Raw genomic sequence first — 24,203 nt, 5'->3', positions numbered from 1 at the left:
CCAGGGTGAAGAGCAGTGACCAGGTTGTGCCCCATGGTTCTACTGCGGGGGGGGGGGGGGGGCATTTTGTCAGCCCATCTTCAGGTCCAGCTGGGGAGCCCATGTGCCTAACCCAAGAATCAAGAATTAAGGAAGGACATTTCCCCATCAGCCTCCTGGCTTTGCTTTGCTTCCGTGAATTCCCTGCCAAATGTTCCTGCCTCAGCTTCCCGAGGACCAGTGTGTCCGGGGGACTCCCCCGACCCCCCGCCCTGGCCTCTTTTGTGCTTCTTGCTGCATTATGGTCCTGTTGGAAAAATAGAACATTTTGGTCTGTTGGCATTATGGTCCTGTTGGCAAAATAGCAGAACAGCCCTTGGCCTTCAGCACCCCAGTGAGAAAGGAAAAGTCATGACTGGACGACATGGTGTCAATAATTCTGGATGTGTGGATGTGTCGTGAAGGATCGTCCTGGGTGAAAAACGGAGGGGACTAATGAAAACTACTTCTGACCGGGGTCTGCCTGTGGGCTTCGGACCCTCCCCCATTTATGGTGCAAGCCTTCGTTAACTTGGGAGCCCGCAAGGAAAATGAAGTTTTTCCCAGATGGTCCCCGACTGTCCAACGGGAGTGCAAACTGAACCCCACGCCTGCTGAGATACTCTTTTTGCCCTACTGTAATGACCAAATCTCTGAGGCTGCAAAATGAGGTGATCTTGTTGGACCCACCGACAAACGAGGAAGGGGACCGAGCCGGGCAGGGCCTGCGCGTGCAGGGAGGCAGGGGCTGTGGTGGGGCCCGCCTCACTGGAGAACAGATACGAAGAATAGGGTTTCAACACGGGAGAAGTGAGGTCTGCAAGGGCAGTCACCTGCCAACAGGCAGCGGGGCACTCACTGGCTTAGCGGTGGCCCAGGAGAAATGGGAACTCGGGCAGAGAGGCTGGAACAGGGCTCAAGGGACCTTGATGGACAGGCCCGTTAGGGACCATCCCCTCCTCACTCTGGAGAGGTCAGAGCAAGCAAGCGACAAGGTCCTGAGGCCCCAGCGCCCCGGCCCATCCTCTTCTACCCCAACCCAGGATCAGGCGGGGTTGCTGATCACACAGCCCGTTTCCAGATGCCTGTGATTTATTTCCGAAGGTGAGCTGCAGCACACAGGAAAATACACATGGCTTTTCAGTCTGTTTTTACGGAGAAAATAGACTCTGTCATTGGCTTTCTCAGTGCCATCACCCTATTCTGTGGCGCTCCAGAATGGATGGCCCGTCTCTAAGATGCTGCGCTCGAAGCAGCAGCTTGGCCAAGACCTCTGGGGGTGGGAGCAAGGGAAAGCGACCCCCACGGGGGGGGGGGGCACATGAGCAGCACTTACCGCGAAGCTAAGGCAAAGAACAGAGCTGGCGGGTGGCGCCTCCCCTGACCCCAAGGACATGGCTTGCTGAGGCCCAGGACCCAGACTAGGCAGGACAGGGATGGGGTGCTCTGGCCCAGCCTGGAGCAGCAGCAGGACTCTGAGTGTGCATCTGATCTGAGGGGAGGGGGCATGCTGAAGAGGAAGCCTACCGGGAGATGGAGGGGCTTCAGCTCACACAGGCCCTCTGCCCCAGTGGAGCTCCCAGAGCGTGGTCCCCAATCCTACACTTGGCCCCTCACATCGGCTCTACTCCTGGGGAGGTAGCCCTGCTCAGGTCCCTTCCACCACCTCCCCCACCCCATCTGTGCAAAACATTCTGAGGGCCACGCCTCCGCGTCCCCTGCACCCCGACCAGGGCTGCAGGGAAGGGAGGGAAGGGAGGCGCTAGCTGGGGTCCTCGCCTAGCACGGGGAATTCCTTGCACATCTCTCGGACAATCATGCGGTCCATCTGGCCCTGGGGCGAGGCCTCCTCTTCATTCAGGATGCGCCGCAGGGTGGCCTGCAGGTCGGGGAGCCGGTGGCGGTGCTGCAGGTAGGGTGTGGAGCGGATCACTGCGCGCATCAGGGACAGGTACTCCATGCGCAGCTGTGGGAGGAGTGGCTGAGCTCAGGGACCCTGGCGAGGCACTGCCACTGCTACCCAACAGGAACAGGCCGCCACATGTGCCCCTGGGCTGTGGGCCAGCTCACAGTACTGAAGATCAGGGCTGCATCCCCCCGCCCCCCCAGCACCCACCATGTGCCTGGCCCAGAGCTGGCCGTTGAGAGCCGCTGAGTAAGTGAAATGAATGGATCGTCCCAGGCATAGGCAGTCCCAGAACAGGGCCAGCCCACGGGAGTCCTGGCTCAGAGAGGTGGCAAGGGGAAGCAGCCAGGTCCTGCCCTGCCCATCTTTACTGCTGGGCCCTCACGGGGCCGCTGTCTGGTCAGAGGCCCCCTGCTTTCTCTCACCCTGGAAGATCTCACTCACACTCACAGCTTCAGGTAATGACCCACACTCACACCTCTGGCCCAGACCTCTCCAGGGAGCTCCAGATGAGAGTTTCAACTACCCACTTCTCATCTCCCACATGCCTCAAAGAGACCTCCGCCACACATGTGCACCATCAGACCCATGACCTTCCCCATCTTCCCCAGACTGAAGGCTTTCTCATGTTTTTTTTTTTTCTTACTAAAGAGCTCGGCTGTCCATCTAAACGCACAGGCCAGAAACACATATGTCCTCTCTGATACCCACCCCTAGGCCCTGGCCACCATCCTACCTTCCACACATGCCCCCAGTCCAGCGCCAATATCCCCCACCCCAGCACCTTTAGGCTGAAAAAGCTTCAAGAGTCCCTTGAGTCTGACACCCCAGCTGTTCCTTTTTCCTCATTGAGACACCCAATCCACTGACCCGACCCCAGCACTTTCCCTCTGTCTGCCCCCCTCACCATCCCTGTCACCATCTCTCCCCTCCCTCTCTACCTGTGCTTCGAGGAGTCAATACCTTCTTCAGGCAGCGTCCTGTGACCCCCAACCCTGGTCAGACCGCGCCTGCAAATCAGCTCCCAGCGTCTAAGCAGTGGGCAGCCCCAAGGCCGCACGCAGGACCGAACTTCCTTCCCTACCACAAACCTCAGAGGGACGTACACCGCTGCCCTGGACTCCTGCCTCTCTCCTCTGCTACATTCACGCACCCTTAAGGATCACTGCCCACCTCCTTCTGCCGGTTTTCCAAATCCAAAGTGCCTGGACAGCCGGCCTTCTGCTCCATGGAAAAAAACAAGCGATCTTTCAGACAGCTCTTGTCCTCCCCTCCCAGGACCCACATCTCACCTGTCCCTGCCAGAATGAGCTGCCCTGGCTCCCATGGGGGGGGAGGCTCCCCCCACTGCCCGATCTACCTCACTCCTGCACTGGCCCACTGTCCTGGACACGTCAGCCATTTCTTGATGTTTATACTGATCATTGCCTCTGGCCCAGAGACCGGCACCAGCAACTTCTACCTTTAAAACCCTTCCTGACCCCCACATCTCCCTCCAGGGGCCCCCCTCTCTTCTGCTCCCTTCATAGACAGACTCATAGCAGTTGTCTCTGTTTATGGCTTCCAATGCCCCCCTCACTCCCCTCCAAGTTCAAATTCTCTCTTGCACGCTCCATTCGGACCCTCTTCCCTCCACTCTGCAGATACGGCTTGTCAGTCACCTCTGGCCTCTGGGGGGCAATTCCAACGGCCAATTCGCAGCCTTCGTCCTACTCAGGCTCCTAACTGTGGAAACAGCTCATCTCCCACCTCCTCCAAACCCCGCTTTGGGCTCCTGTTCTCGTGGTTTTCCCCTGGGTTCCTACCTGTCCTCACTGTGCCCCGAGCCAAGGTATGAGCTTCCCTCTGACCTGTCCCACCTCCCGCCCTCGGCGGTAGCACCGAAGCAGGCTTCCCCGTCACACGTGTGCACAGGCAACTCCACACTGTGTCTCTCCAGTCCCAACTCAGCTCCACTGCTCCCCGACGGGCTCTGTACCTGGATGACTGGCAGCTATCTTCTCAGTCTTGACACATCAGAACACGACCCTATCTCCTGCCCCCACCCCCGACCCCGAATGCTTCCCTGCCTCAGCAATCACTCTTCATCCACCTGGTTGCCTGACAGAAGTCCAGGGCAAGCCCCGGGACTCACCGCCGATACACGCAAACCTGACCTCACTGCCCACAGCCATGGCCTCTCACTGCCCACCCGGGCCGCCGTGACAGCCGCGGCTGCTTCCTTGCAGGCCTCCCGCCTCCCCTGGGCTCTCACCTAGTCTGCACTCCATTTGGGGTGTCAGTCAGGCCACATCCCCTCCTCTGAGATCACGAGCTCCCGCCGCAGCCTCTGAGGCTTTGTGGAAATGCCACCTCCTCCTGCCTGACCGCTCAGCTTCCTCCACCCCAGCTCTGTCCAGGCAGCCTGGCCCACATTGGCTCACCGGGGCTCCTGTGGTCAGGGCACACCTGCCACGGTTTCTGAGTGGCCCCCACACCGGCCTGGCTCCAGCTGCACCCTGCCCCCAGTCTCCGTTCAGTGGCATTTTGTTGCAGCTTCTGCACAGCTCCCACCCCTGCCGCAGCCACGTCTGGGCACCTTGTCTCCAGGTGACAGGTCCGCAATGTGGCGCACAGTGATGTCGATGAGCGCCATCATGTCTGTGTGGTAGAAGATCGCGGCTGTGGCGGGGCTGGCGAACACGTCCTGCAGGAACTTGAGGATGGAATGCGGCGGCTGCGGCTCGTGTTTGAAGATGCGCACGGGGTCGTCTAGGAGGCAGGGGGAGGAGGGGTCAGGGCGATGGTTGTGAGGGGCCCAGGGGCGCCGCAGGGAGTGTCGGGGGCCACGGAGCCAAACGACAGGGCAGTGGCAACCACACAGGTTCCCGGGCCCTCACCCCCTCTGTTCAGAAGCAACAGCAGCTTCTCGGAGAAGATCTTGACGTTGGAGTGTTTGCTCAGGGCGCTCATGACGACGTTCTGGTCAGGGGCTGAGGACGGACACGGGTGTAGACCAGCGCACGGGCACCAAGCGGGGAGCGCCCCCTCGCTGTGAGTCAGCCCCGCTCCCGCCGGGCCCCACCCCCACCTGGCAGGTGCAGGTTGAGCGCTAGAAGCAGGTTCATGCACAGATCTGGCAGCTGCTCTGTGGTGTCCAGGGGCAGCCCGTCCTCCACGATGCTCAGCAGGAACTGGGCGAAGGGCGTGCCCAGGTGCTCTGGGAGGGGGGTGCACAGGACCTGAGGCCTCCCCGCCTCTGCGCCCTCCCCACGCAGCCCCTTGGGTCCCTGTCACCCCGGGCGGTGGGTCCCCGGGCCCTCGGGCTCCCGGCGCGCTCACCGTAGTGTGCGTAGGGCACCGCCTCCCCCATGGAGAAGACCATGGCCAGGATGAGGGCCGAGTAGCAGAGCTTCTGGTGATCTGGAGGGCAAGGCACACGGTGAGGGCCCCGGCGGGTGGTGGGAACGCCCCCCCACCCCCGCACGGCAGGAGGCCCCGCCCCGCCTCACCCTGCGTGTCTGTCTGCATGTCCCGGGCCAGCTCCACGGGCAGCACGGACGACACGAGCGTGGAGATGACGAGCGCGTCCAGGCCGCACATGGCGCCGAAGCACCTGAGCAGCAACAGCCGCAGCGACGCCCGGTGCTCCTGGCGGGAGACCCCGCGCTCAGCGCCTGGAACCGCCCCCCTCTGCCGGGGGGCGGGGGGGGCTCCCCACCCCCGCCCCGCGGCCTCACACACACCATTTGGTAGTAGGCCACCAAGGCCAGGACAGACTCGAACTCGTTTCTCTTGCACATTTTCTTGCAAACCTCCGGGTCTGCGTCAGTCTGTGGGGAGGAGGAAGCGTGACAGACTCACTCCGTGTGAGCCGCGCGGCCACACACGAGCGTGCTGAGTACCCGCAGGAGAGACTCCTGAGCACTGGACGGGGGTGGCCCAGGGTGGGGGTAGGGGTGGGACACCCGTGGGCCCCCACCCCGCACCAGAATGTGCAGCAGCTCCTCCAGGTAGCAGCGGATGACACCCTCGTCCTCATACAGGGCCCAACTGCGCTGCTGGGCATCATCCTTCCGCCGAGCCAGGTCTGCAAAGATCACCTCCAGCCGCTGCTGGTCATGGCAGACCTGCCCTGAGGGCAGGGCAGTGCTCAGGTCCTGGGGGGAGGCATGGCTCAGCACACTCCTTGCCCGTCCCCATCGCCAGGAAGCCCCCAAGGCTTGGAAGTCAACCCAGACCCTGAGGATGTCACGGGCATTAGCTCCGGGCCAACATAAGGCAAGGGTCCCCAGCCTCACCTCTCAGAGGGGTTCCTCGTTTGTGGCCTCCCAGAACCTGTGACAGGACCAGGCCCCGGTTCTCTTTCTTTCTCCCCTCTGCCCCGCCTCAAGCTCCCACTAAAGACCTGTTCCCACGGCCCACACCTCAACACCGAGGCTCCCAAGGGCACCAGCCCAGTTCCACACCCCCTCTGCAAGTAACTCTACTGCCCCGTCTTGACAACCTGCTGGGACCAGATTCTGCACGAGACACATCTGTGGGGTGCCTTCCAACAACCCGCCTCTCATCCCAGCCCTGCATAAACACCTTCTGCGAGGAAGGCCACCGACTCTGCCACTGCCTAAATGTGACTGAGATCCTACCCTCCGAATCCACACAACGTGCCACCAGGCCTTGTCATCGCCCCGCCTCCCGGCTCCCGAGTACTTCCCGCCTGACAAGCACCCGCCGTGCCCAGCACAGACAACAAGCACGTTGACCTGCTGCTCCACCCGCCGCCCCACCCCCACCCCACGGCTGCTGGGTCCTGGGGCCCTAAGGAGGGACCCTGGGCCCATCTGGTCCCCATATGGAGATGGTTCACTGCCCCCCAATCCTGCTTCCTGACCAGTGCCCCAACCCTGGCAAAGCATCCCACCCACCCCACGATGCCCACGCACCTGACTCACACCTGCGTCAGCACTGAGACCTCCGCCACAGCTCCTGAAGCACCCACTCCTCTCCACTGCCAAGGCCAGCAAGCCACTGCCCTCTCTCATGCCGTATCCACTCCTCCCCGGCAGCCAGAGAAGACTCTGGGCCACTCACATCTGGTCTCATCTGTCACCTGCCCCGAGTCGCACCTCCTCCCACACCACCTGTTCCCTCACTCCCCGTGATAGAGCCATGCCGGCCTTGTTCCGCTTCCCTCTACGAGCCAAGCGTGGGCCTGCCTTATGGCCCTTGCCCAGGCTAAGCCTCTACCTGGAATGCTCTTCCTCCCTTTCTCCTCCAGGGATCAGCTCAAACGTCCCCAGCACCCACCACAACGAAGGCCGAGCTACTGTCAAGGCAAGGCTGGATGCAAGTGTGAGGGTGGGAATGGGGCAGGGGAAGCGGGGCGGCCCAAGGATGGGGAGGCCCCCTGGCCCCGTCGCCCACCCTCACCTTGCCCTCTACCAGCGAGAGGAGGACCTGCTCCATGACAGGCGAGCTGGCCGGTACGGAAGCCTGGATGTGACCCACCACGACGCCAATGGCCACACGGCATAGCTCGTGGCTCAGGCCGGTGTTTCTCCGCACGAGCTCCATCAGCTCTGCCCCGATGGTCCTGGGCACAGCAGTCTCAGCCACCACCTTCTCCTCTGTGGTCCCCAGGCTCAGTGCACCCAGGGCCTCCAGCTCATCAGAGGCTGAGGTTGTATCAACCGCCACCTCCTCTGTAGGGGGCTCGGGGGCTGGCACTTTGGAGGGAGGGGGCTGAGCTTGGGACACAGTGGTATGGGTGCCTCGGCGGGGCACGGGCGGGGGCGTGGGTGAGCAGCTGGGACCCAGCTCAGACGAGCTAGAGCCGGTACAGAGCGTGTCAAGGGAGGTGCTGCTGACTGAGGAGCCACTGGACACAGAACTGCCCCCGGAGGGCGTGGTGTTGCGGCCGCCTGTGGGCAGAGAGTGGATGCTGTGCTGGGACAGCCCCCTGGGTCCCTTACCCCTCCAGGCCCTGAGCTGCGCCCCTCCCAGGACAGGGCCTGGTTTCCCTGCCAGACCCGCCCCGCCAAGCCCAGAGCCCCTAACTTTCTGACACAGGCAGAGCAGCCGTGCCAAGCAGAGGGTGCCCCCCGCCCCAAACTGCCCCAACCCTGCCTTCTCACCACTTCCTGGGGCCATCAGGGCCTCCCGGTCTCGGCGCTTCACAGGTGGGGGTGGCGTGTCGGGAGCTGCTCGGCGAGGCTGAGGTGGGATCTGGGAGGACAGGCTGCCAGCTGGGGTACCGGCCTGGCTAGGGCCCTGGGCTCTTGCCAGGGGCAAGGCTACGGCTCTGCATCACTGACCCGAGTGGACTCTTGGAGCCTCTGGACCCAGCCTTAAGCTCCACCCACCTCCCTTCCCCAGGGCATCCTCCCCACATACCTGGTAGAGGCCTCTGTCTGCCCCGAGATACTCGGAACTGGGCAGGCTGTGCTGCCGCTCGAACCCAGCTCGACACATCCCATTGGGCTGCCTGGCGGCAGCAGCGTCCAAATGATGGTCACTGGTGGACGCGGTCATAGCTGCGGGACTGGGGACTGAGGGGCCTCTGCGGGACAGAGTCTCTTTCCGGTGGTGGATCAGCTTCCTGATGGAGGGACAGGGAGATTACTGGGCGAGTGACCTTAAAACTCCCGAAGTCCTCACAGGCTCCTTGTGGGATGCTGGGGGGGGGGGGGTGCTCACAGCCCAAGCTCCACCCACCTCCCTCATGCTCCACCTCACTCTGCCCTAGCCCGAACTCTGCCTTCCAGACCTCCCCAGTCCTCACTGGACCCCCACCCGACTGTGCTCACTGGGGCAGGAAGGTGGAGGGTGCCCTCCTCCTCCCCTCCCCCACACTCACTGAAGGACCCCACGCTGCTCCAGGCTGTACTTGCCACCATCCCGCATGGCTGCATTGTGCACCGCCTCAATGGCCCGGTCAATGGCTTGGAGGACATCCTGCTCCAGGCCCTGGGCGGGGGTAAGGGTGCACAGTTAGACCTGGGGGCCTCGGGAGCGTGAGCTCAGATCCAGCCTAGGATGGAGCCCAGGGCAGACCGAGGACCGTTACAGCTAAAGCCCGGAATGCCAGACATGAGTGTAGAAAGCTGAACTACGCTATGAAGTAAGGTTCTCAAACTGTGTTACTCAGGGAGCTGGGGCACGGGGTGGCCCCATGCTGCTGCTTTACATATTGGGGTCCCAGTCAGGCCCCACAGTGAGGCTCTCAGCTGTCTCTGGACACCAGGGGTCTAGAGCAAAAACACAGCCCAGGGACCCCCAGCTTGAGACCAGGAGCACATACCTGGTCTATCCCCAGGCTTGGCTCAGAGCCCAGGCTGACATGCCAAGCAGGGAGCCCCTAGTGTCTGGAACCCTTAACAAATCACTCTGGATCTTGCTGATCCTTCTCCAAACCAAGGTCACACTCCAGAATAGCCCTGTCCTCGCAGAGCCTTCTGCAGACCCTGGGGATGGGCCTGAGGGACCAGCTGAGGATGGCCCAAAGGGACCCCCTCTTCCCACCCCTGCTTCTAGCCCTCATTCCCCCTAGTTATTCCAGGAATCCTCCAGACTGGCCCTGGGAAGCAGCAGTTCTGTGTTTGTGGCAAAGGACGGACATAAGAGAGGGGCCTGGCCCCTGTCCCAGATTCCGTGCTACCAGACACAGCAACTCCGGGGTCTAATCAACCCAGCCAGCCTGGCGTGGTGGGAAGGGTGGGGGGTGGGAGCCGTGGGGCCATCCACCTCCAGCCCTCCCCTGTCCATGATGGTTCATCAGGCTACACAGAAGTCTCAGGACTGAGGTGACGTCACTCCAAGCGGGGTCGAAGAAGCGTCCCCGATAGGGACAGACAGATGGATACAGAGGTCAGCAAAGCCCTCCAGGTAGCACGGGGTACGCCAGAATGCAGGGAGACAGCAGACAGAAAGGGGGACAGAAAAACAAATACATACCCATGGAAAACAAGAAAGAGAGAGAAGGGGAGGGAGGGAGGGAGGGAGGGAGGGAGGGAGAGGGAAAAGAGGGAGAGGGAAGACAGGCAGAGGGAGACAACGCAGAAAGAAATTGAGAGCCGGAGACAGAGAAAGGGGGAGAGTCGGAATGGCAGACACAGAGTTGGGGGGCAGAGACCGGGAGATACACAGAAAGAGACTACAAGAGGACAGTAGCCTCTCCGCCCTCCCCAAGCACCAAGCCCCACTAGCCCAGGAAAGGATCCTCACGGGCCCCTGAAGAAGAGGCTTCCAACAAGCCCCCAACCCCAGAGAGGCTGGGTCTGACACGCTCACTCCAGAGCCAGCAGCCCCAGTGTCCAGGGCCCCAGTCACACCCCAGGCACTCCTAGAAGGGAGTAAGCTGAGGGTCCAAGGCCCAGGGCCCATCCCCTACGCTAAGACCAGATGACATCTCCAAATTTATCCTGTTATTTCTGTCCTGAACTGGGCCGGGACAGGATGTTTCCCAAAGACGCACGACTAGGATGGGGAGGGGGGGGTGTCTGGCACAGGCCAGGCCTGGAGGCTCCAGGCCCCCCTCTCCCTGGAGGTCAGAAGAGACCAGCTGGAGCCACTGCACCCCAGCCCCCACTGCAGGACTATTCTTGGGGAAACAGGAACTGGAGATGCAGCCTCCACTGGAAGGAAATAGGGCCATAGTCAGACCAGAGGAAGCCATGAAGAGGTCTCACTTCCTCACAACGGGAGAGGCCCCCACCCCAGGCTGTGGACAAGAAGGGATGGGGCTTTTCAATTTCAGAGAAAATTAAGTCCGAAAAGTCAGGGCCTGAAGCTTGTGATGGGAGTGGGGGGAGGTGGGGAGAGTAGTGCCGGGGAGTGCCAACAGGGGCTGAGATCTTTGGTTCCAAGAGGGTCGGGGCTGGTCTGAAGAAGAGCTTAGGGGGTGGCTGAGGACAGGAGGGTGAAAGACACTGAGGCCTCAAGGTTTGCTGGGTCATCTAGGGGCTTCGGGGTCTCATGGGGGGAGTGAGGACACAGAGGATGGCTGGGGAAACAGGTGGTGTCCAGGGTGGCCCGGGTCTCAGTGGTGGAGGCAGCGGCTCCAGTTGGGGGTCTGAGGGTGGGAGACAAGAGTGTGGGATCCGGGCGATCCAGGGAAAGGACCGATTATGGGTCTGCGGTCTCAGGGATCTGGGGAACTGATCAGAATTCGGCGGTAGTGGAATCTCAGGACTGAGTCTTGAATGCTACTCAGATGGAGCTTCAGATATCGGGTCTTAATGGGTCTGGGATGCCAAGGAGTCTCAGGCCCTGAGTTAGGCTTGCAGGTCTCGTGTCCTCAGAGTTGGCTGCCAAGGGCCTGGCCTTTTGTGGGGATGCGGGCTCTTGGGGTCCCAGTCCTCGTGAGTCTGGGGTCTCAGGGTCAGACTGCCTATCTGCGGGAGGTCCCGGAGGGGCTGGGGCATGCGGGGTCGATACCGAGAGCCTGTGATGGGGCCCAGTCTAGGGACCGCGGAGGCCGGGCCGGGGAGGGGAACACTCACCTGCAGGCGGCGCAGGTAGGCGGGCGGCACGTAGCCCGTCTCGCCACTGCGCGCCCGCGCCGCCAGCCACCAGTGCGCGCTGCTGCGCTCCAGCACCAGGAAGGTCTCGCCCGCGGCGAACGCCAGCGCGTTGGGCTCCGCCGAGCGGAACGCGTAGAGCGCACGATACATGGGGCCGGGCCGGGCCGCGCCGGGGCAGTGGAGGCGCCGGGGAGCTGCGGAACCAGGACGCCAGGCCGGGAACACCGCGATCGCCCCGCCCCGCCCCGCCCCGTGACACACGACGCGTGCGCGCACCCGCCTGCCCGCCGCAGCCCCGCCTCGGGAGGGGGCGGCCCCCGCGCGGGTCGCGGCGCCCCCTGGCGGTTCCAAGCGGCGCGGCGCGGCGGGGCTCGAGTCTGCCGTCGGTGGCCTACGGACCCCTTCAGAATCGGAACCTACGACCCCTCGCTCCATACCCGCCCGGGGAACCCACCCCAGCTTCTCCCGCCTGGCCCTCCAGTCAAGCCCGGGTGCTGCGACCCGTGCGACCTCCCGAAGGAGCGCTCCGCCCGCAGCCCAACGGCCGAGACTGTCCTGCGCTCTAGTCTCGAGCGTCCCCGCCACGCCGGGAGACTGGGTCCTGACCTACTAACGGTAGCGTAGTCCCATTGTTGCATCTCGCTGATCCAACACTGGGAGGCGCCCGCGGGGGCCGGTCTCCCTGGTGTCTGCAGGCCGCATGACCCCTTTCCACGGGGTCCCTACTCCAGCCGCGCGCACCGAAACCAGGTTAGCCATTCCCCAGTCCAAAGTCCTCCTGTCCTCGCTGCCCACCCACCTCCTCTCTACTCCTCTAATGTGGGTCTTTGCATATGGTTTCCTCTGCCTGGGACTCACTTCCCTCCCTCACAGCCTAAGGTCATCACACTCCCAGTCGCTGTCACATTGCTCTCTTGTCTTTGTAGGACTTACAACTCCAAATTGTCTTATTTCTGAGCAAGACAGGAGAGCTGGTGAGGGTGGGGAGGAGGCGTGCTATGTGGCCTGAAGAGCGTGTTTGACCCTGCACACCTGTCCAGTCAGCCCTCACCTGTCCTTGATGTCCTGAGAGAGGGAGGGACCCAGGGGAGAGGCCCTAAGGGTCCTTCTGTTCCTGTCCAGGGACTGGTCCAGCCACATTCCCCACTGGAAGCCTGGGCCCAGGGTGCAGGGGGTGTGGGCACAAACAGGCCAGTGTATGCAGTTGGGTGTTTTGGGACGTAGTGCACATAGGCATAGCGAGCCTTGGAGAGGAGGTGCTGGGAGTTTCGGGGCGGTGTGGGGCTGCTAGAACTGGACATCAAGACCCTACCTTCTTGGCTTTGGGTCTGTGCCCTTCTCCCTGGTGCCTGGTTCTGCCGTTCAAGACCTCCTGCCACACCTCCCAGAACCCTCCTAGCAAAGAAGTAGCTCTTAGGGGCTGCCTTGGCTGGAGCTGGATAGATGAGACGGGCATAGTGGTGGGTAGCAGTGGTGACATGTGTGGTTAAGAGGAACACCCTTTCTCACTGGGACCCCCCACCTCCTAGGACCTTTTATTGTGGAGCCCATGGCTGCCAGCAGATCAGAGCCTGGCAGCTCCTCAAGGCCCCAGTTTGGCTCTAGGACGCCTGACATCACAGTGCAGGAGCTGGATCCAAAGTCTGGCACACATGCTGCCCAACTTTGTCTTAAGCTGCACGGAGGAGAGGGAAAAGACCTGTATCAAGAAGTCAAGTAGTTCTCTGCTTGGAGGGTGCTAGGATACTAGGCCAGCAAAGACCCCAAAGAGACCTAAGGGCCAAGCCAAGAAGCAGTGGTGACTTTAGGTCTATGAGGTGGGGGCAGTGGCAAGGAGAATATTCCTGGGCTAGGGTGGGGGGAGGAGACAGCATGTGTGAGGCTTCTGAGGGTTGGGAAGGGGGCTGGCTGCCCGCGCCTAGTAAGAACGACAGCAGCACTGTGTACAATTAACAAAAAGGTTTGTATTAGAACATTTACACTCAGGGAAGAAAGAGGTATCTGCATCATCAAATGTGGAATGTTGAAGAAATAGTTAAAATAAATAAAAGACTCCGAACGCGGTTGGGGCTGGCTCAGGCTGGGACTCACAGAGGCCTCTGCACATCAGCTCCAGGCTGCAGGGGCCAACGGCCTGGCCATACTGGCCTCCTCCCCGACGCAGCACAGCTGTGCCTGGGACACAGAGTCTCTTTTGAGTGCTGGTGCAGCCAGCAGGCTCACTCCCCGCTTTCCTCACTTATCTCTGTGACAATGTCTATCAGGCTCTGGAGCCCAAAGATATAGCCAGCATCCTGGCCCTCATGTACCACGCTGTCCTCGCCATACAGCCTGCAGGTGGTGTGTGCAAAGTCGATCATGCGCACGTCCACTGAGCTGGTGCCGATGGGCTTGTAGGCATAGGCACCAGCAGACTCGTCAGCTGACTCCTCTGACAGGTCCTCCAAGTCCTCAGCATCTGAGTCCAGGGCCACCTCAGGCCATTCCTTGCCATCATAGATGACCAGTAGAGAGCTTGAGTAGAAGCGGTAGGACTCCTGTCGCTCCAAAATGGCCTTGAGCTCAGTCAGCTTCTTAAGCACCGGGCCCAGGAGCTCACGGCGCAGGTACCGACCGTTGTGGAAAAACTGGAAAAGTGCCTCCTTGAAGCCCTGGACCGACAGCTTCCGTCCATGGTACTTGTTCATGAACATAAGCTGCCCACTGCCCGCCTGGTACACCTGTGGGAGGGAGACCAGCAGGTTAGGTACTGGCAGCCGTCTCAAAGCCTGAACCTGGGGAACAGCAGCAATAGGACAGCCCTGGGTCAGATCCTTTAACCTGTTAAGTATGCCAGTCACACAAGACACTATCCTCTCCGATCAACCACCACTCAGGATGCGGCCCTCTGACCTGGTTCTGTCCACGGACCCCTGATTAGTATATGGATCGGTGGAGAGGGCCTAACCTTCCGGCTTTTACTCCCACTCCTGCCCAGAGGCTCTGGACTAAGTCAACCCGTGTCAGCCCCAGAGGGTTCACCCAAGCATGCGTGCTTTCCTACCCAGAGAGCCAGAGACTCCCTCAGTCATGCTGGATCTTGGGAAAAGAGGACTATGCCAGGGGTCAGGAGTGGCAGCTACTGGACGCCCTGGCCAGCCCACACTGTACACCAGTGTCTCCCTCACCTGCATGCCACACACACGGACACCGATGACTGCAGATGTGCTCTGCTGGCACTTGCGGATCTGGTTGGCTGCCTTCTCCTCTGAAGCATCGTCACCGTGCTGGCGGGTACCCATCTTGAGGTCCAGGACACAAGGCACCTCATAGCGGGAAGTCAGGTTTTCCAGTAAGATGAATTCTGAGTGGTTAAGGACAATCCTCCCTCTAAAGAGAAGGTGCTGCTGCATGGGGCCTTGGCACTGCCAGGGCACAATGCCTGCACACAGAGTCTCAAAGAAGCCCGAGTCCACAGAAGGCCCCGCCAGTCCTGCTACCCGCCCCCCCATGCAGGGAGCCCAAGGCTGACGAGAGGGCTAAAAGGCATATTCAGTTCTTGTCAGGGAACTGCCTGGGTCCAGACTCAACACAGGCCTGGGCTTCCCCCAGCCTGGGAGACACACACACACCACTTCCTGAATTCAGCAAGGTGTGGGAAGAGGGTTCCACACCAGACTGTACTAAGTTATAAAAAGAACACTGAATAAGTAAATCCTGTAGCCTTATATGTGAACTGAAATATCGGTATGAACTCATGAAAAATTTTCTCTTTAAAATAAATGTGTATTGGGGCACCTGGGTGGCTCAGTCGGGCGAGCATCTGCCTTCAGCTCGGGCCATGACCCCGGGGTCTGGGATCAAGCCCCGCATTGGGCTCCCTGCTCAGCGGGGAGCCTGTTTCTTCCTCTCTTCCCCACTCATGTTCTCTATCACTATTTCTGTCTCTAACAAATAAATAAAATCTTTTTTAAAAAAAAATAAAATGTGTATGGGGGCACCTGGGTGGCTTAGTTGGTTAAGCATCTGCCTTCAGCTCACGTCATGATCCCAGGGTCCTGGGATCGAGCCCCTCAGCAGGTTCTCAGCCCAGCGGGGAGCCTGTTTCTCTCTCTCCCTCTGTCAAATAAATAAATAAAATCTTAAAAAATAAATAAATAAATGTGTATTTCCCCACTGTGTGGCACCGAAAAGGTCTAGAAACAATGACTTGCTGGATGTTTGAGCACCCCTAGCGCCTGGACCAGTTTTCCTAGGGCAGGGATTGGTGAACTATGGCTCCCTATTTGTTGTATGGCTTGCAAACTAGAAATCGTTCTTAAATTTTTAGGTCATCAAAAAATATATATAATACTTCACGACACATGAAAACTAAATGATATGCAAATCTTGGTGACCACAGTTTTACTGGGATAGTTGCGCTCCCTCATTTACATTATCATCTATGGATACTTTCGTACCACAATGGCAGAGCTGTGACAGACTGTACGGCCTAAAACATTTACTATTTGGCCCTGTACTGAGAAGGTTTGTAAACTCCGGCCTTAGAGAAATGAGGAACTCACATCTGGAGCAGGAAACATGGCCCTGGAGCATCTTTTCATGCCAGAAAGTAAGACAGTCATCACAGACTATTGTGATTGTGTCAGAAGGACTCAAGAGCCTATTTTAAAAGACCAAACATGGGAGAATTTGTGCATCAGTACAAATAAAAACCTCAATGGACTAAACCACATCAAGTATGTTTAAATTCATAGATTCATAATGATGCTGAAAAATGCATTGGTCACCTTTGGAGGATGTTGAAAAACCCACCCATTATTCCAAGTATTTAGTAAATAAAAGAAACATTTAATCTGCCTTTCCTATATCAACTATACCTCAGGATAAGCATATAGTTGACGAGAAAAAGTTTATTTTTACAGGCTCCAGCTAAGGAACTACAAAATTAGAAAACTGCCTAGTGGAAAAATGATCTAAGGCAACAGCAATGCAGGAGAGAAAGACAAATAGTGCACTTGCTTATGGCCAACACCATCGCAGAAGGATTTTGCCCCCACCCCAAAACTGACCCTGAATTGATCAAGCCTGGAGATCATATCATCAACTTAATGGAAACAGAGGGAAAAGAGTAACATGTAAAAGACACCACAGGAATGTAATCAGTAAAATCCAGATGGTCAGAAACTTCAGAAGACCTAGTTTTTTTTTTTTTTTTTTTTTTAAAGATTTATTTACTGAGCGGGGGAGGAGAGGGAGAGAGTCTCAAGCAGACCGTCCGCTGAGCCTAGAGCCCGACTGGGGGCTTGATCTCATGATCCTGAGATCAGGACCTGAGCTGAAACCAAGAGTGAGCCGCTTAACTGACTGCACCACCCAGACACCCCAAAGACCTAGTTTCTTTGACAAGAAATTTCCAAGAAGAAAAAACAGAAAGGGCATTTAAAAAGACTTAAACATTTCGACCAAATACAACATAGGAACCTCACATGGATCCCCATTCAAACAATCCATCAGTAAAAACAGATTTATGAGACAATTAGGAAAATGTGGATACAGACTAGATATTTGATAATAAGGAATTATTACCCACTTTCAAGGAGCAATAATGGTAATAATGTCTTAAAATATCCTTCTCTTAGAAATCCATGAAACACTTCAGAAAGAGCTCGGCTGAGGGTGCTAAGTGTAAGAAGACAGTCATGGCATGCATGAGTCGGACATAAGTGAGTTAACTGCTGAACCTGGGTCACTGGTACTTATAAATTCTAAGTATTATTCTATGTTTAACATGTTTAAAATATCCTCTAGTAGGGAGCTCCCGGGTGGCTCAGTCGTTAAGCGTCTGCCTTCAGCTCAGGTCATGATCGCAGGGTCCTGGGATCGAGCCCTGCCATCGGGCTCCCCGCTCCGCGGGAGGTCTGCTTCTCCCTCTCCCACTCCCCCTGCTTGTGTTCCCTCTCTCGCTGTGTCTCTCTCTGTCAAATAAATAAATAAATCTTTAAAATAAAACTCTCTCCTAATGATGACTTGACCCCTGCCACTCGATGGGAGAATCAGTAGAACCCACAGGACCTTATTTGGAATTGACATTCTCTATTGTAATTTTGTTCCTGTTTATATTTTTAAATCTTCTTTTTGTTTCACTGGAAAAGAAAGATGATGCAAGTGTACAAGTTGCTCTGTTACAAAACTAAATGTGTAAAAATTTATAAATAAATAAAGTAAAAAGTTAAAAATAAAAAATAAAGCATGCTCAATTCTGAGGAATTTCCCCCTCATAAGATTAAAAAAAAGAAAGAAATCAGTGAAACATAGCTTAATGGGCTAGAAGGGGGAAAAAAGAAAGGCCCCTGTGCTATTCTTCATGTGCCAGTCTGGTGAACCAGGACTGAAAGGTCAGCACCCACCCACCACCCCCAACCCTGGCAGGTAAGCAAGGGAACTTCTGAAAACACGAACCAGCCCCTTGCACTCTAGGCTAAAGCCTCCCTGATGCAGGTTGGTCCCTCCATGGGGTGACCCTCACCTGCTTCCCCACCACCTGCGTTCCCAGACCAGCCCGTTCCTGTGGGAATGGATATCTGCCCGTGGTTACTGCACCGGGTGCCCTGGCACAACCATGACTAGAAAACAAACCCAACTTCTCTGCGCTCTTAGGATCTCACCCACCCTCTCCTCCCCCAAGGCAGAGATACTCTGTGAACAAAGGATACTATACTGGTTCCGATGTTTTGCATTCTCCTTCATTCTCTGTAACTGTTGCTGGTGACACTTCATGCTCCAAGGGTTATAGTGTTTAAGCTGGGAACTGACATTCCCCTTTTTCTCTACACTGTAGTACAGGACTTCAGATTTCTTTAACCACTCAAATTCTTCTTCTAATTTATGGCTGTAAGGAGAAAAGAAGGCAATAAATCACAATGTCTTATCAAAATTCAGGGCCAAAGAGGCATGAAAGAACTTTTGGAGTGGTGGGAAGTTTGAGATCTTGACATGGTAGTGGTTCCCCTGGTGGTACACTGGTTTCAGTGTACACATTAAACACTTCAAATGGATACATTTTATTAAGTGTATTATACTTCAAAAAGTTGATTTTTAAAAAATTAAGGGGCCAGCTCAGTTTTTTCTACAGTAAGGAAAACCTAAGATGCAAGAACAGCCTCTGCCTCCACCCCTGCACCCCCACCACTCCCTCCCAAGCAGCCTTCACTGCCCTGTTCTTCTAGGTGGTACGACCCCCCTGGCTTCTGATACGTGCAGGTTCCCTGATTCCAAATGCTGGAGACTGAGAAAAGCTGAATTGAAATCCCATGGGAATAAGCCAACTTCCTTAGCTACATTATAAGTACTTCAATTTACATATATCATTTATATTTTTACAAGCTCTGCCAAGGAGTGGCACCTGGAAGGCTCTGTATAGGTGGATCCTACATTTCAGGGATACCTAACTGACCATTTTGTCTCTCACCATCAGTGAACAACCTGAGGTGCTGGGATGGCTCCTGTCTTGGTCACTGCAGCATCCCCATAGGGCCTGGCACAGGGCAGCCGCAGAAGCAGTGAGTGACTAAAACTCTTTTATAGCTGCCACTGTAGCTATTTATCCAAAATGGCATAATTTAATCCAGAGTCTTTTTTTTTTTTACCTTGTATGATTAGACTTTACTTCAAAATAAATTAACTAGCAGGTTATATCCTAACAAAAGGCTAATGACATTTATAAGGCAGAATAAACAACAAATTAGATGACTTCGTTATATCTTTTTTTTTTTTGACAGAGATCAGGGAAGGGGCAGAGGGAGATAGAGAATCCTAAGCAGGCTCCACCTCACGATCCTGAGATCATGACCTGAGCCAAAATCAAGAGTTGGACACAACTGACTGACCCACCCAGGTGCTCCATGTCTGCATTAATATAAGTGGATTTGGGTGATATGGTGCAAATCTGATTCATTGTAAGTCTGTACTTTCCTTTGTTTATAACTTCCATTTAAAAATCAATTCCTAGGGGTGCCTGGATGGCTCAATCAGTTAAGCATCTGACTCTTGATCTTAGTTCAGGTCTTGATCTCAGGGTTGTGAATTCAATCCCCAAGTTGGGCTCCCCACTGGGCATGGAGCCTACTTAAAAAAAGGTGTTTTTTTTTAATTAAAAATAAACAAATAAAATATAAATCAACTCCTAGACCTAGGATATATTTTCGAAGGCCAAAGTGGTAAAATTGCACTTAAAAGTTTTTTTTAAAGGTATTTTTTTAAAAGATTTTATTTATTTTATTATTATTTATTCTATTATTTTATTTATCACAGCGAGAGAGGAACACAAGCAGGGGGAGTGGGAGAGGGAGAAGCAGGCTGCCCGCAGAGCAGGGAGCCCGACGCGGGGCTCAATCCCAGGACCCTGGGATCACGACCCGAGCCGAAGGCAGACACTTAACCAACTGAGCCACCCAGGCGCCCCTAAGGGTACATTTTTATGGGGGTACCTGGGTGCTCAGTCAGTTAAGCATCTGCCTTCAGCTCAGGTCATGATCTCAGGGTTCTGGGATCAAGCCCCATGTCATCGGGCTCCCTGCTCCTCAGGGAGTCTGCTTCTCCCTCTCCCTATGCTCCGCCCCCTCCCCACCCCCATCTCATGCTCTCTCGCAAATAAATGAAATAGTAAAAAAAAAGGTACATTTTTATGAAGTTTTCCATAAATTTGGTAAAAGTAGTTTTTATTTTAGAAAGTGCACAAAACTCCCTTTTGGTACACACCCAACCTATATTTGAAAAATCAAGTGATTATCTTTTGTCCTAATTATAAAATATGAAAGAAATGTGGTATTTCTGGGGTGCCTAGGTGGCTCAGGTGGTTAAGTGTCCAACTCTTGGTTTCAGCTCAGCTCATGATCTCAGGGTCGTGAGATCGAGCCCAGCATAGGCTTCCAGGCTCAGCAGGGAGTCTGCTTAATATTCTCTCTCTCCCTCTCCCTCTGCTCCGCCCCACTGCACACTCATGTGTGCGTGCATGCTCTCTCTCTGAATAAATCTGTTTTTAAAAGAAAAATTTTAAAAATGTAAGAAACGTGATAGTTCTACAATCCAAAGGTAACCTCAGGGCTGAAGAGATAAGTGGCACTGCCTTTTAGCTTCACATATAATACATTAAGAAAACGTCTACTATGTCTTTTCCATTTTCTATTTCAAAAATACTCACCTTCAAATGCTAATATTTAACACAAACTTCAAAAGTGCAACCCAGAGTCATTAAAAGAGAAGCTGCCACTTGGGAACTGGCCACTGAGTGACAAGGCACCTACGAAGTCCATCGTTTGAGTCCCTAGCTCCAGGGACCTGGGCCGTACTGAGAACCCCTGACACCTGCCCGTCCGCGGAGTACACCCCCCCCACCCCCCAGTTTACACCTACCTCTTCATCTTCTCCTCTTTCCGGTGCTGCCTCACCCAGTCCTTGGGGCTCTTTTCCGTTTCTAGGACGTGATGTTTTTTGTTTGTCCACCTCAGGAGCTTACTTTTTGGCTCACAGTCTGAATTGTCGACACTGTCCACAGTTCCGTGATCCCCCTTTAATGGATACGCTATTAAACAGAGGTTCCTGTCTTCGTCTTCTTCAAAGCGCACAGACACCACACCTGAAAGGGGGGTGAGGAGCAGAGAGAACTCTGAATTCCACAGAAGATGTGTTATAAATAACATGATTGTAACATTTGTTTTTTTCTTACCCTGTTCCTTAGTCTCTATGTTGCCAGAGGCCCCAAACTCATCTGCAAACCTAACAAATATCAAAACAGCTAGAAAAGATGACACCATACAAGACAAGCGATTAGGGAGCAAACATGGCCGAGAGTCTTCCTCTCTGATGCACTCAACAAGGCAAGAGCCAAAGAATTACAAGACACATTTTTCCATCATTGAAAATGTTTATTAAGTTTTATGTAATTCTTCTAATCCTAAGAGAGACGTAAAAACATTTGCTCTTTGTATCTTGTGGGATTTTTTGATGCCCTAAACAGAAACTCCGAAGGCCTGAGGCTTGCTTTAAAGCAGAGCCTGAACACAGGGGGGACAAGGTTTGCCTTGAGGGGTAAGAAGCATCCAAGGGTAAGGGAAGACTGGGCAAGCAAAACAAAATAAAGGAGCAAACAAAACAAACCACACAGCACAACAGACACCCTAGCAAAGGCTTCTTGCAGCACCCCCACACGGGTGGGCACCCCAAGCCTTTTGTCCTCAAACATGTTACTTTATTGGTCTTTGCAGTCACAAAAGAACAAAATGAACACAAGGCAAATAGGGTCGGGCCGGGAGCACAGACGCGTGGTGGCCTTGAAAGCAGCTCTCCCCCTTGAGTCTCTAGAACCTGCCATGTGTAATTAGACAGTCTTTGAGGAGGGGGCTGCCAGGTGGGAGCGTTTCAGCAGGTGCCGACGAGCGCCTTACAACCGACTGGCTGAACACCTTTCCTCCCAGGCCTCTCTGGCCCGGGATCACTCAATTTGCTCAGTCCTTGCTGCCCGCCCGCTCGCTTGCTCGCTGCAGGGGAATGCGTGCTCAGAGAGAGATGACACTTCTGAGGTGGTCCCTGGCTCTGGGTGCAGAGGAGCAGAGGAGCTGGGGTGGGGAATTCAGGGGACCACACTTCCCTGTGGCCATGGGGAAAGAACCAGGGGGAAAAAGGGGGCAGGGGCGGCCAGCTAACAAGGGGCCTTTGGCTTTGTCCTGGAAAAAACAACAGAGAAGGACCAAGTGAGGGCCCTCAACTCCCCCAACCTCCCCACCATAACACACATGCATATTCAGAGTACAGAGAGAGGCGCCCAGTACATTCTGTCTTCAAAGAGCATGTTTCAACAGTCCCAGAAGAACCTAAGTTGTTCAAGAGTCTTTTGTATAACCAGGCAATGTATAATTTCTTTCTTTTAATGGATTCTTTGATTTACAAAATATCCCCCCACCCCAGGAAAGACCACACCATGCTGGTGGCTGCTGATGTCACCCCAAAAATGCATTATAAAAAGAAAGAGAGAGTCACCATATGTGAATCAAAGGTTTGCCATAACATTGCAATTTCGGGGACATTCCGTAATAGCAAAGGGCTTCAGCTAATCAGCACAGGCCTCCCACTCCTGCATTCCATCTGACTCAACCCTGCTCCCAGCCTACCTAATCACCAGGGCTTCTGGTTTCCTGGAGGACAAAAAGCAGGCGGCAAGGATTCTGGGTAAAATCCTCCCAAAGTCTTCCCCCGCTGTTCCCCCATGGGGGCTATGGGTTACTGTGATCAAGAGACACCTGAACATAAAACACAACTACACTTCCACCAAAAATAAACTCAAAACAAATCCACAAAACAAAACAATTGAGCAATCTTACCAGGGCTTGCAAACTGAGGGTGTGAGGCGCTGGGCTCAGGGCCAGGAGGAGGAGGGAAAACACAAGAGTGAGGGGAGGGGTGAGGGCTCCCGGGATGGCTGCCCGGGCCTTCCATGGCTGCGCCGCCTCGCATCTCCTCGCCAGGCGATGGGGACCCCTATGGCAGCGGGGGCTCACCTTTGTACTGGGGAGTGAATTTGCGCATCTCGGCTGGGAGGGTCTCGTAGAACTGGTGCTCCCTCGGAACCAGGGGCTTGCACAGGGTCGTCTCGTTGAAGCGGAGCACGCATGAGTGCCCCCCGACCTGGTGGACAAAGGGCTCCAGCAGGACGCCCTTGGTGCGGGGCTCCACGTCCATGGCCCTGAAGGCTGGGCTCATCCTCCAGGCGCAGGCGGCAGGGAGAAGGGGGAGGCAGCGGGGTCCAGCGGCCAGCGCGTCCTCCGTCTGTCGTCTGTCCGTGCGTCCGTCTGTCTGGCCTCAAGTCTCCGGCTGCGCGGGCCAGGGCACTCTGCTGGAAGCAAAGAGAGACAACTGGCATTGGAAGCGGCCTGGGAACCGCCTTAGAGCCGGGAGTACTTCAGCAAAAAGACAAACAGCCGGAGCTCAGGCGGGGCCCCGCCCACGTCGCCCACCCCGGCTCCGCCTCCTCCCGCACCAACAAACAGCCGGAGCTCCCGCGGGGCGGGGCCAGATACCGACACGCAGGGACTGGCCCCAGGTGTCCCCAAATTACCCGGGCCCTCCACTAGGCGAGAAAAATGCAAAGCGACGATAAGGTAAAGGCCCATTTCAAACCAAATAATTCCGTTTAAATCTTACCAACTTCTAGTAAGATTAACTTCATACATTTTTTTAAGATTTTATTTGAGAGAGCGCGGGCGCGCTCGCGCGCACGAGCCGGGGGAGGGGCGGAGGGAGAAGTAGCCTTCCCGCTTAGCAAGGAGCCCGCGCCGGGGCTCCATCCCAGGACGCCGGGACCACGACCTGAGCGAAGACAGCCGCTTAACCGACTGAGCCACCCAGGCGCCCCCATACATACATATTTTTAATACTTTATTTTTTAGAGTAGTTTTAGGTTCAGAGCAAAAATGAGAGGACGATAACTGCCCACATAACTACCTGCCGCCACACATGCCATCGCCTTCCGGTTATCAGTATCTCCCATCAGAGCGATACGTTTGTTAGAAATGATGTTGAACCTACACTGCCTCATCATCCTAGATTACATTAGGATTCTTAGTCGTTATTTATATTTTTATAAAATGCAGTTAAAGGGAAAACCTGCTTACTCACCATCTGGTAAGATTTACTCCCCCAGGGTGTCCACTCCCCTCCCACCAAACCCAAGGCCAAAGACAAGCCCCATTAACCTTATTAGCAGTGGAGCTTGGGCCTAGCTTTAATGATTAACATCTGTATCT

The 24,203-nt window shown here is 55.6% G+C and overlaps 2 protein-coding genes across 7 annotated transcripts in view; both read right to left on the bottom strand.

Annotated features, from left to right (window-relative positions):
• Window positions 1-1,092: 1,092 nt before the first annotated feature.
• On the bottom strand, window positions 1,093-11,663 carry NCKIPSD (NCK interacting protein with SH3 domain). Of its 2 annotated transcripts, none has more exons than XM_028124345.2 (13): window positions 11,404-11,663; window positions 8,760-8,869; window positions 8,297-8,501; window positions 8,038-8,161; window positions 7,334-7,824; window positions 5,893-6,063; window positions 5,650-5,736; window positions 5,416-5,554; window positions 5,246-5,326; window positions 4,995-5,123; window positions 4,804-4,896; window positions 4,503-4,675; window positions 1,093-1,984 (listed from the first exon to the last, which is right to left on the bottom strand). In XM_028124345.2, the coding sequence occupies exons 1-13, from the start codon at window positions 11,572-11,574 to the stop codon at window positions 1,781-1,783; spliced, it is 2,178 nt and encodes a 725-aa protein (XP_027980146.1). In that variant the 5' UTR covers window positions 11,575-11,663; the 3' UTR covers window positions 1,093-1,780. The 2 variants fall into 2 exon arrangements, with proteins under 2 accessions (XP_027980146.1, XP_027980145.1); XM_028124344.2 differs by having other exon boundaries at window positions 8,038-8,128.
• A 1,705-nt stretch (window positions 11,664-13,368) lies between these two features.
• The window catches only part of IP6K2 (inositol hexakisphosphate kinase 2), a 30,482-nt gene continuing 19,647 nt past the window's right edge, over window positions 13,369-24,203 (bottom strand). For 2 of the 5 annotated variants that reach the window (XM_028124453.2, XM_028124454.2), the window contains 5 exons: window positions 22,959-23,293; window positions 20,818-21,040; window positions 18,120-18,295; window positions 14,592-14,767; window positions 13,369-14,144 (listed from right to left, as the gene is read on the bottom strand). In XM_028124453.2, coding sequence (XP_027980254.1) covers window positions 13,644-14,144; window positions 14,592-14,767; window positions 18,120-18,295; window positions 20,818-21,040; window positions 22,959-23,160 — 1,278 coding nt within the window. In that variant the 5' untranslated portion in view covers window positions 23,161-23,293 and the 3' untranslated portion in view covers window positions 13,369-13,643. Of the gene's footprint in view, window positions 14,145-14,591; window positions 14,768-18,119; window positions 18,296-20,817; window positions 22,128-22,571; window positions 22,868-22,958; window positions 23,294-24,203 lie in introns of those variants that run through there. The other 3 variants (XM_028124452.2, XM_028124455.2, XM_028124456.2) reach the window with 2 other exon arrangements.

Source organism: Eumetopias jubatus, unplaced genomic scaffold, assembly GCF_037043125.1.
Source record: "Eumetopias jubatus isolate StellerSeaLion01/CBP00866 unplaced genomic scaffold, mEumJub1_p1.0 scaffold_1, whole genome shotgun sequence".
Lineage (NCBI taxonomy): Eukaryota > Metazoa > Chordata > Mammalia > Carnivora > Otariidae > Eumetopias > Eumetopias jubatus.
The sequence above is the reverse complement of the archived record's forward strand: the minus strand, read 5'-3'. Positions and strand labels throughout refer to the sequence as shown.